Below are 12370 nucleotides of genomic sequence, written 5' to 3'. Positions count from 1 at the left end.
AGTGACACTCCTTATCCAACTTGACAGAGCTTGAGAAGATCTGGACAGATGAATGGGAGAAACTCCGCAAATACAGGTGCCAAGTTTGTAGCATCAATACCAAGAATTGAGGCTGTAATCACTGTCAAATGTGTTTCAACAAAGTACTGCGTAAAGGGTCTGAATACTTACGTAAATATGGCATTTTTATTTTTTATAAATTCGCACAAATTTCTATAAACCTGTTTTTGTTTTGTCATTATGGAGTATTGTGTGTAGATTGATGAGGGGAAAAAACGACTTAATCCATTTTAGAATCAGGCTGTAACGAGATGTGGAAATGCACTGTATATATAATATAAAGCTCTCAGAATAAAATGAATATCTCCCCCTCCAAACTGTGTCAGGGTGTGATTGTCTAGATGGGATTCGTCTTGCCCTTCCCCGAGGGTACGACGGGACGGCTGCACGCTGCCAGGGTTTTCTATTGCAGCTAGATCAACCGTCTACAACCGTCCACCCGGCTCCTTCGGGCCGCAAGAGGGTGTCCGCCCTCGTCTCGTGCCTCTCAGGGAAAGCCCTGGAGTGGGCAAACGCCGAGTGGGGAGAAGGAGATGCAGCGCAGGACCATTTAGAGGATTTCACCCGCCGTTTCCGGGCAGTCTTCTACCATCTGAGGCAGGGGACGAGGAGCGCCAAGGTTCGCCATGGACTTTCGGACCCTGGCCACCGGCGCGGGATGAAGTGACAGGGCACTGATCGACCACTATCGCTGCAGTTTGCCCGAGGATGTCCGTCGGGAGTTGGCCTGCAGGGACACCACCCTCACCTTCGACCAGCTGGTGGACCTGTCCATTCGGTTGGATAACCTGCTGGCTACCCGCTTACGGCCCTAGCGGGGTCTGTTGGTTCTATCCCCAGCACCACCACTCGTGAGGGTTTATGTTTCCTCCTGCTCGGTGTGTGCCCAGTGTAATGCTCCTAGGCTGATGCCAACAACGACGAGACGGCCTATAGGGAGGAGGTGAGGGCCCTCGGAGTGTGGTGTCAGGAAAATAACCTCACACTCAACGTCAACAAAACTAAGGAGATGATTGTGGACTTCAGGAAACAGCAGAAGGAACACCCCCCTATCCACATCGATGGAACAGTAGTGGAGAGGGTAGCAAGTTTTAAGTTCCTCGGCATACACATCACAGACAAACTGAATTGGTCCACCCACACAGACAGCATCGTGAAGAAGGCGCAGCAGCGCCTCTTCAACCTCAGGAGGCTGAAGAAATTCGGCTTGTCACCAAAAGCACTCACAAACTTCTACAGATGCACAATCGAGAGGATCCTGGCCGGCTGTATCACTGCCTGGTACGGCAACTGCTCCGCCCACAACCGTAAGGCTCTCCAGAGGGTAGTGAGGTCTGCACAACGCATCACCGGGGGCAAACTACCTGCCCTCCAGGACACCTACACCACCCGATGTTACAGGAAGTCCATAAAGATCATCAAGGACAACAACCACCCGAGCCACTGCCTGTTCACCCCGCTATCATCCAGAAGGCGAGGTCAGTACAGGTGCATCAAAGCTGGGACCGAGAGACTGAAAAACAGCTTCTATCTCAAGGCCATCAGACTGTTAAAACAGCCACCACTAACATTGAGTGGCTGCTGCCAACACACTGACTCAACTCCAGCCACTTTAATAATGGGAATTGATGGGAAATTATGTAAAATATATCACTAGCCACTTTTAACAATGCTACCTAATATAATGTTTACATACCCTACATTATTCATCTCATATGTATACGTATATACTGTACTCTATATCATCTACTGCATCTTTATGAAATACATGTATCACTAGCCACTTTAACTATGCCACTTTGTTTACATACTCATCTCATATGTATATACTGTACTCGATACCATCTACTGTATCTTGCCTATGCCGCTCTGTACCATCACTCATTCATATATCTTTATGTACATATTCTTTATCCCCTTACACTTAGACAGTAGTTTTGGAATTGTTAGTTAGATTACTTGTTGGTTATTACTGCATTGTCGGAACTAGAAGCACAAGCATTTCGCTACATTCGCATTGACATCTGCTAACCATGTGTATGTGACAAATAAAATTTGATTTGATTTGATGCGCGTCTGGTTTTGTACCCATGTTTGTTATTTCTTTATGCCATTGGTTTTGCAATTAAACTGCTCCAGCTATTACCTAGTTCTGCTCTCCTGCGTCTGACTTCCCTGCCACCAGTTAAGCACCCCTTACAATTTGGAACAGTGTAAGCAACACTCAATAAACTATAAATGTACAATAGTCTGTTCCAACAGATAAAAAAATATATATAAATCCTTTAATTGAGGAGGTGAGGAGGATTGTTTAAGATACTGTTTGAAGAGGAAGAGTTTCAGATGATAATGACAGTACTTATTATAATGGTGTTATTGATAATAATTGTAATAATAAAAATAAGAACTAAATAAGATCAAGAAAAAGGAGGCTATAGGAGCGAGAGCTGCGTGCACATTATGTGTGACAAACAGGAACTGTTAGATTACCATATAATTTTTCTGGTCGTTTGGAACAGCGTAAACAACAGTAAATAAATGAAAAGTAATACCAGAGTCTGTTCTATCAAAAAATTGTTGCAAAGACTTTATTACAGCAGAGCAAAGATTAAAAACAGCCGATTTTGTGAAATTACTTTATTCTACATTTTAAGGTTGCAAGAGGCTTGGTGCTCACGGAATCAGTAGGCTATTAAACAAACACTCATTCTGGCAACAGAAGCAGGATCTGTCTTATTGGTTATATAATGTAGATATATATGGATGATTTATAAAGCCAGGCAAGTTTAACATTTAGGCTATTGATTATAGACCTAATTAAGTTGGGGTTTCCTCTCTCCTCAATTTTCTTAGACAATTAAGGCAAGGGCTGTTTCTTCGTTTCCTCTGCCACATTGTTCTCAACACCAATATGCTGGTTAACTTCACCATTATGCACATAGCAACATATAGGGAAAGGCGCCAATTCAACAGCGCCCTGAATATTACGTTTCAGAACCACGGACAGCGACCGCTATCCCTCACGGGAGAAAGCGCATTTGTTATAAAATAATATATTTATTAGTGTTGCAGTATATAACCATTTACACTTTAAGTAGCACATGTCATAAGAGTGATGGACTGTGCCATCTACGTGGCCTCCACAAATGGATTAGTCCACTGAGACAGGTGAAAAATAGACAGGTTGGTTTGTGCACCATGAAAAACAAAATCTATTTATGACCAAACAATCGACCAGTCGACTAAATGTTGTCAGCCCTACTTGACAGGGAGTTATTTTTTAATCAAGTAGTGTGTTAGGTACAGTACTACTGAAGGTTGAAAATACGCCAGTTATTAGGGGCAGCTGTCGCTTATCTGCAGGTAGACAAAGAGCACTGTGAAGGCGGTACAGTTAGTGTGTGTGAATGACTCAGCACGAGCCTCTTTCCCTGGCTGGCTGATTACTGCAGATCAGGCCCATTGGCAGGGAGCCATTACATTAGCACTACTAGCCACATGGATGGATGGAGCACTGACAGGGCCTCACTAAAGCCTGGTGCTCACCTAGCAATCCAGCCCCTGCCGGGGAGTGTGTTGGACATTGCATAGGGTTTGGGTCGAGAGGCCTTCTTGTCATTTCTAGCAGGTCAGTTACTATGACAAAGTGGCCCGCTTCATTACTAGAAGGGATCAACAACAATTTTTTATTGACCAGATGGTCGGGGGGCTGGTACATAATTACAAATAATTTGTAGCAAAAAGCTCAAATATTTGACTAAAACATAATAATTTCAAACCTTGCTTACATTTCTATACGATCCCATGTTTCTCTCTATTATGTGTGGGAATACTTGAACAGATTTCCAAAATTAAAATCCTGTTTTTTAACAGTATTTTAGCTATGTCCAACAATAAAACCTAATTTAATTTAATTAAATAATTAAATACCAAAGAAAATAATAATAATAATCGGGCCATGGGTCGCCAGTTGGTGAACCCTGCCATAGAGCATTGGAGCGTGATAATGTTTGATAATTGAGAGGGGTCAGGGTTAGAGAGCTGAAAATGCAACCCATGGGAACTAATTACATATTCCCACATCAGCCAACAAGCCATTAACTAGGACCACTCCATAAACCATAGAAACCTTTTAAAAAAGCATTAAATCCCTCATAGATTCTCTCATAAAACCTCTGCTTCATTAACATTCCAAAAAAGAACACATCCCCGAGCTGTCTTCTGCCTCTTATTGCAGCCACCTGGGGAGAGAACCACAGGAATAGCTGGTGCTGTGGAACTGTGGAGACAATCACAGTTGTCCTCCCTTCTCTCTGGGTCTGACATTCCATCTATTCCAGGAATGCATGTCATGTCACTAAGTGGGCCGTAATCACAGGGGAAACCCTGGTTATCTGGGACATTACTAATGCCAATTAGAACCCTGGGGTATGGTGGTGTATCTAAGGACACGTGGTTTTGGGGGTCTTAGTGGGTTTGGTATTGGACAATGCTGATTGATGTGATGGGTAGTTGGGTACAATATACCAAAAAGGGAACAAATTCAATAAGATACCAATGTAAGGTAAAGAAGCCTACACCTGGTTTTCTCAAGTCAGAAAAGCAGGATTTCTATCCTACTTACGTAGATGAGGCCAGAGTAGTAGCGGTCCTTGAGGTTGTGCAGCACTGAGGCCTCGTTCAAACACGTGAGCTCGGCCATGTCCTCCACCTTACTGAACTTGGGAGGGTTCATCTTCTGGATATCGTCCTTGTTCACCATGGCCTTCTTGCTGTTCTCAGCCAGCTCCACCACCACCTCGTCGCCGTGCTCCTCGCGGATGCTGGCCGCCTCGAAGCCGTGTCGCTCCGAAGGGATCCATACGAGCTTCTTGGCCGTCCAGTCGGCCTGCGTGGCCGGGTTGCAGACCACGGCGCGGTCCACGAACAGGTACCGCTCCGGGTCCTCCTGCCCGCTCCACTGTGCCATCTCTGGGGTACAACCAGAACACACTAGGACACCTGGACGAGAGACACAAACAGTTAACACATTGGTTGAGTTATACCCATTATTTTAAAACTCAGGTCGACCCCTAGCCCCTACCGAAGATCTCCTGTAGATCTAATGATGAATGTGATGCCCAGGGGTAGTTTAGGATACAGAGTAGAGGTCGACCGATTATGATGAAGGACCAAAAAAAGACGATTTAAAAAGAAATTTGTTTGTAATAATGACAACTACAACAATACTGAATGAACACTTATTTTAACTTAATATAATACATCAATAAAATCAATTTAGCCTCAAATAAATAATGAATGTTCTATTTGGTTTAAACAATACAAAAACAAAGTGTTGGAGAAGAAAGTAAAAGTGCAATATGTGCCATGTAAAAAAGCTAACCTTGAAGTTCCTTGCTCAGAACATGAGAACATATGAAAGCTGGTGGTTCCTTTTAACATGAGTCTTCAATATTCCCAGGTAAGAAGTTTTAGGTTGTAGTTGTTATAGGAATTATATGACTATTTCTCTCTATATGATTTGTATTTCATATACAGTACCTTTGACTATTGGATGTTCTTATAGGCACTTTAGTATTGCCAGTGTAACAGTATAGCTTCCGTCCCTCTCCTCGCCCCTACCTGGGCTCGAACCAGGAACACATCGACAACAGCCACCCTAGAAGCAGCGTTACCCATGCAGAGCAAGGGGAACAACCACTCCAAGTCTCAGAGCGAGTGACGTTTGAAACGTTATTAACTCGTCATTTCACATCGGTTACAGCAGCCTAATCTCGGGAGTTGATAGGCTTGAAGTCATAAACAGCTCAAAGCTTGAAGCACAACGAAGAGCTGCTGGCAAAACACGCGAAAGTCCTGTTGGAATGAATGCTTACGAGCCTGCTGGTGCCTACCACCGCTCAGTCAGACTGCTCTATCAAATCATAGACTTAATTATAACATAATAACACACAGAAATACGAGCCTTAGGTCACTAATATGGTCAAATCCGGAAACTATGATCTCGAAAACAAGACGTTTATTCTTTCAGTGAAATACGGAACCGTTCCGTATTTTATCTACCGGTGGCATCCCTAAGTCTAAATATTCCTGTTACATTGCACAACCTTCAATGTTATGTAATAATTATGTAAAATTCTAGCAAATTAGGCGGCCCAAACTGTTGCATATACACTGACTCTGCGTGCAATGAACGCAAGAGAAGTGACACAATTTCACCTGGTTAATATTTCTTTCTTTTAGCTAAATATGCAGGTTTAAAAATATATACTTCTGTGTATTGATTTTAAGAAATGCATTGATGTTTATGGTTAGGTACAGTCGTGCATCGATTGTGCTTTTTTCGCAAATGCGCTTTTGTTAAATCATTCCCCATTTGGCAAAGTTGGCTGTCTATGTTAGGAAGAAATAGTCTTCACAGTTCGCAACAAGTCATGTTAGCAGGCAATATTAACTAAATATGCAGGTTTAAAAATGTATACTTGTGCATTGATCTTAAGAAAGGCATTGATGTTTATGGTTAGGTACACATTGGAACAAGACAGTCCTTTTTCGCGAATAGGCACCGCATCGATTATAAGCAACGCAGGACACACTATAAACTAGTAATATCATCAACCATGTGTAGTTAACTAGTGATTATGATTGATTCATTGTTTTTTATAAGATAAGTTTAATGCTAGCTAGAAATGTACCGTGGCTCCTTACTGCATTCGCGTAACAGGCAGTCTCCTCGTGGAGTGCAGTGTAATCAGGTGGTTAGAGCGTTGGACTAGTTAACTGTAAGGTTGCAAGATTGAATCCCCGAGCTGACAAGGTAAAAATCTGTCATTCTGCTCCTGAACAAGGAAGTTAACCCACCGTTCCTAGGCCGTCATTGAAAATAAGAATGTGTTCTTAACTGACTTGCCTAGTTAAATAACGGATAAATAAAGGTGTAAAAAAAAAAAATCGGTGTCCAAAAATACAGATTTCCGATTGTTATGAAAACTTGAAATCGGCCTTAATTAATCAGCCATTACAGTTAATCGTTTGACCACTAACACATAGTACCGGTAAATCTGGATCTTAAATATCAGAACAACAGACAGCTGAGCTCTGAGGTTAGTCTCCTTGTAAATCAGACACTCTCCAACAGTAACACACTCCCTGTCCAAGTACAGTACCCTCAGTGTGTCCCTCTCACCAACTCCCTCAAAAAGAGACTTTCCTCAGACAGCACACATGACAATTATCACCCTGATGTCTGAGCCAAGCTATGTGTGGGTAGACTAGAGACTCTCCCTCTACAGAGATAGATTCACGGTCTGTCTGTCATACACTGCATATGTATGAATTCCAGTTCAGCTAGGCTAGGGATTGGAAGGGAGAGCCAAGAGGAAAGCTGACCCTAGATCAGTGTTTGAAGAATACTTTGGCCTCCTTCGCACCATGACTGCAGAAAAACAACATAATATATCCTCGCCTGAAGCATCCAGGGAGGAGTGGAGGAATTACAGTCTTCCAAGTAGCCCAGCCCTGCTGAAATGCTTCACAGACCACCACTGACTAGACCAGAGTAAAATAGGAAGAAGCAACCAAACACACTTCCTGATCCAGGTAGTAGACAAGTGTGCCATGTAATTTCTTACTGTGATAAGAATGATTGGGATATGATATGATGTCATATGGCTCGAGTAAATTAGGCTATACTTGAGAATATTGACAGATAATCAAGCGATGTGTTGACGCCGGTAACACAACTGGGCAAGCCAGCTTCAGCTGATGATGGCTAGCAGGGTGTTTACAAGGTGTTGTTTCAACCCGAAACTGGGCCAGATCACTGGATAGAGGGATCACGGTGCTGCCAAGCGTACTGTCGTGCCACTGCATCCCCTCTCTGCGTCTCATAAAACCGATATCATGCTATGATATCATGCTGACCGCATGCCAAAGCAAGTCATTCAGCCAAGGCATTGCCAGCCCTTGTTGAAAATACCAAGCCCTTCGCTTGCGTGGTTAGAATAATATGCAAACTGATTCTTGCTGTAATGTATGCTATGTAACGTTAGCTAACATTGTCGGGCAAGCTCTGTATATAGCTGCATTGATGAGCATAGTTTGTACAATATTGAATTTCTAAATAAAAGTGAAATGTATATTATCATAACCGAGCAGTACATGAATGTGTTAAAATACCATATGTTTAGCATGAGCTAAAGCAATGAACATCAAAAGGAGTCATGAGTTCTGATGCAGTTGAGGCTCCTCGCGCTGCATGCACCATCACTGAAATGAAATACATTTTTGAATTTTTCCTATAATGAGCATATCAATTAGTTTGTTATTATGAAAACGATAACATAATTCAATTGATTATTTTTTTTATCTAGAAAATGCCATTGAAACATAGCTAGCTAGTTAAACGTCAACTAGCCAGCAAGGTTGAGGTCCATCGTTGAAAAGTCATGGCAAAATAATCCGTTAGCCAGCTAGCCACCCAGGCATCCCTCAGAAAACGACTCTAATAAACTCACCTGGTGCAGATGATAATGAAAGTCAGACACTTTTATGAATATACTGATAGTAAGCAGAACAATGTAATATTCCTCAGTATTCTTTGAAATGTCTGCAAATATTCGCTTTTTTCGGCCGCTTCTCATCAGTGGTACCTTCCACCATCCAACTTCTTCTCAACCAAACTCGCCATGCAGCACTTTTCTATTCCCGCCTCTAGGACCAGCCGTGCGGCACACCCACTATCCAAAGATCAAATATGATTGGATTCCACCACCTGAAGTCTACAGGCGATTGGTTGAAATTCCTCCCATTTGAAAACCTTGATATAAATAATTATCCGCCCGAGCCATGACGTTTCACCTGCAGACCGGTGGATGCTGCCCTGAGAAACCTTCAATGAATACATTGGATAATAATTGCATAATATCAAACGAAAAAGGCACATTCTTTGACATGTCCATCACACATCACATCCTCTGAATATGAATTCTCCATCCCATCAATTTTGTTTGCACCAAATTAAACTCAAGTTATTGTGATGTAGTGGTCAAGCATCTCCCACAACAAAATGCCTTTCAATTGATTATTACACCCAAATTACGATATTTTTCCGTGAACAGCAAGGTACATGTTTTTGTGGGATTTGTAGCCTATCAACTAATGTGATATGGACCCACAACTATGTCCCCATTTATTGTGTATACTTTATAACCCACTATGTTAGACTAGTCTGGTCTGGATTAGCTAATAATTTAGCTAATACATTTGCATAAAACGATGAGAAAGCAACATCCCAAATCAGAAGTATTTTGTCCACTCCTGACTACTATACTGAACAAAAATATGAACGCAACATACAACAAATGTTACAATTGTACGGTTACAGTTCATAATAGGAAATCAGCAGGGTTGGGGAGTAACTGTTTACATGTAAAGGATTACAAAACACGGTAACAGTAATCCGTTACAATACCAGCAACAATATTGCAATCAGATTACAGATTATTTTTTTTTATAACTAGATCATTACTTCGAGGATTACTTTTAAACTCAGAAAGGATGTTTGCGATTTTGTTGTTGTTGACACTTCTGTTTTCTTAATGACATTCAAATCACCTTTGAAAAAATGCGCTAAATTTAAATTTTTTCCACCTGAGCGAGTCTGACCACATTTCAGAGACCACTATGATGACACACCAAATGTGTTTGATGGATCGCGGGAAAAGAGCAGGAATATTATTTTTTTTAGGCTACAGTCCAGGCTATTGTGCGACTGCTGTGGGCATCCAAAGATGATCAAATTTGTGGTTGTTGTGGATGGCTGTTCACAAATCTTTTTGAAACCAGTGGACAGCCAGTGAAAAATGCTCTCTTGCAACAGCTGCATAGCGCGGATCCAAGCCTATATATATACAGTACCAGTCAAAAGACACACCTACTCATTCAAGGGTTTTCCTCTATTTTTTTAGATTTTCAACATTTTAGAACAATAGTGAAGACATCAAACATATGAAATAACACATGTAATCATGTAGTAACCGAAAACGTGTTAAAATAAATAAATACAATTATATTTGAGATTCTTCAAAGTTGCCACCCTTTGCCTTGATGACAGCTTTACACACTCTTGGCATTCTCTCAACCAGCTTCCTGAGGTAGTCACCTGGAAAGCATTTCAATTAACATGTGAACCTTGTTAATGTGTTTGAGCCAATCAGTTGTGTTGTGACAAGGTAGGGGTCGTATACAGAAGATAGCCCTATTTGGTAAAAGACCAAGGCCATATTATGGTAAGAACGGCTCAAATAAGCAAAGAGAAGCAACAGTCCATCATTACTTTAAGACATCAAGGTCAGTCAATCTGGTACATTTCAAGAACTTTGAACGTTTCTTCAAGTGCAGTCTCAAAACCCATAAAGTGCTATGATGAAACTAGCTCTCATGAGGACCGCTACAGGAAAGGATGACCCAGAGTTTCCTCTGCTGATGAGGATATGTTCATTAGAGTTACCAGCCCAAATTTTATCCCAATTAAATAGTTCACAGAGTTCAAGTAGCAGACACATCTCAACATCAGCTGTTCAGAGGAGACTGAGTGAATCAAGCCTTCATGGTCGAAATGCTGCAAATAAACCACTACTATAGGACACCAATAAGAAGAAACACAAGCAATTGGGCCAAGAAACACGAGCAATGGGCATTAGAACAGTGGAAATCTGTCCATTGGTCTGATGAGTCCAAATTTGAGATGTTTGGTTCTAACCACCATGTCTTTGTGAGGGTAGGTGAATGGTGAACGGATAAGGTGAACGGATGTAGGTGAACGGATGATCTTCGCATGTGTGGTTCCCACCGTTAATTATGGAGGAGGAGATGTGATGGTGTTGGGGTGATTGGCTGGTGGCACTGTCAGTGATTTATTTAGAATGCAAGGCACACTTAACCAGCATGGCTACCACAGCATTCTGCAGCAATATACCATCCCATGTGGTTTGCACTTTGGACTATCATTTGTTTTTCAACATGACAATTACCCAACACATCTCCAGGTTGTGTAAGGGCTATGTGACCAAGAAGGAGAGTGATGGAGTGCTGCATCAGATGACCTGCCCTCCTCAACCCAATTGAGATGGTTTGGGATGAGTTGGACCGCAGAGTGAAGGAAAAGCAGCCAGTGCTCAGCATATGTGGGAACTCCATCAAGACTGTTGGAAACACATTCCTCATGAAGCTGGTTGAGAGAATGCCAAGAATGTACAAAGCTGTCACCAAGGCAAAGGGTGGCAACTTTGAAGAATCTCAAATATAAAATATATTTGGATTTGTTTAACACTTATTTTGGTTACTACATGATTCCATGTGTTATTTCATTATTTCACTATTATTCTACACTGTAGAAAATACTGAAAATAAAGAAAACCCCTTAAATGAGTACAGTGGCAAGTATGTATGTGAACCCTTTGGAGTTACCTGGATTTCTGCATAAATTGGTCATAAAATTTGATCTGATCTTCATCTAAGTCACAACAATAGACAAACATAGTGTGCTTGAACTAATAACACACAAATTATTATATTTGTCTTGTCTATATTGAATACATAATTTAAACATTCACAGTGTAGGTTGGAAAAAGTACCCCTAGGCTAATGACTTCTCCAAAAGCGAATTGGGGTCAGGAGTCAGCTAACCTGGAGTCAAATCAATGAGAAGAGGTTGGAGATGTTGGTTAGCGCTGCCTGGCCGTATAAAAAACATTCACAAAATTTGAATTCGCTATTCACAAGAAGCATTGCCTGATGTGAACCATGCCTTGAACAAAAGAGATCTCAAAAGACTTGTTGACTTGCATAAAGCTGGAAAGGGTTACAAAAGTATCTCTAAAAGCCTTGATGTTCATCAGTCCACGGTAAGACATATTGTCTATAAACGGAGAAAGTTTAGCACTGTTGCCACTCTCCCTAGAAGTGGCCGTCTTGCAAAGATGACTGCAAGAGCACATTGCAGAATGCTCAATAAGGTTAAGTAGAATCCTAGAGTGTCAGCTAAAGACTTACAGAAATCTCTGGAACATGCTAACATCTCTGTTGACGAGTCTACGATACGTAAAACACTAAACAAGAATGGTGTTCATGAGAGGACACCGCGGAAGAAGCCACTGCTGTCCAAAAAAAACCATTGCTGCACGTCTGAAGTTTGCAGAAGTGCACCTGGATGTTCCACAGCACTACTTGCAAAATATTCTGTGGACAGATTAAACTACAGTTGAGTTGTATGGAAGGAACACAGAACACTGTGTGTGGAGAAAAAAAG

The 12370-nt window shown here is 41.6% G+C and overlaps 1 protein-coding gene across 16 annotated transcripts in view; it reads right to left on the bottom strand.

Moving 5' to 3' along the window:
* Positions 1 to 8749, bottom strand: part of LOC109865302 (myosin-10) — a 94133-nt gene extending 85384 nt beyond the window's left edge. For 7 of the 16 annotated variants that reach the window (XR_004204408.1, XM_031798865.1, XM_031798874.1 and 4 more), the window contains exons 1-2: positions 8577 to 8749; positions 4685 to 5061 (exon numbers count right to left, since the gene is read on the bottom strand). Coding sequence is in view for 15 of the 16 variants with exons in the window: in XM_031798865.1 (XP_031654725.1) it covers positions 4685 to 5029 (345 nt within the window). In the remaining variant the exon portion in view is untranslated. Of the gene's footprint in view, positions 1 to 4684; positions 5062 to 8576 lie in introns of those variants that run through there. The other 9 variants (XM_031798873.1, XM_031798879.1, XM_031798866.1 and 6 more) reach the window with 2 other exon arrangements.
* Between the last annotated feature and the right edge of the window lie 3621 nt (positions 8750 to 12370).

The sequence above is a fragment of the Oncorhynchus kisutch genome, linkage group LG20 (assembly GCF_002021735.2).
Source record: "Oncorhynchus kisutch isolate 150728-3 linkage group LG20, Okis_V2, whole genome shotgun sequence".
NCBI classification, from domain to species: Eukaryota; Metazoa; Chordata; class Actinopteri; order Salmoniformes; family Salmonidae; genus Oncorhynchus; species Oncorhynchus kisutch.
Note: the sequence above shows the minus strand (reverse complement) of the source record. Positions and strands in the feature narration are given on the sequence as shown.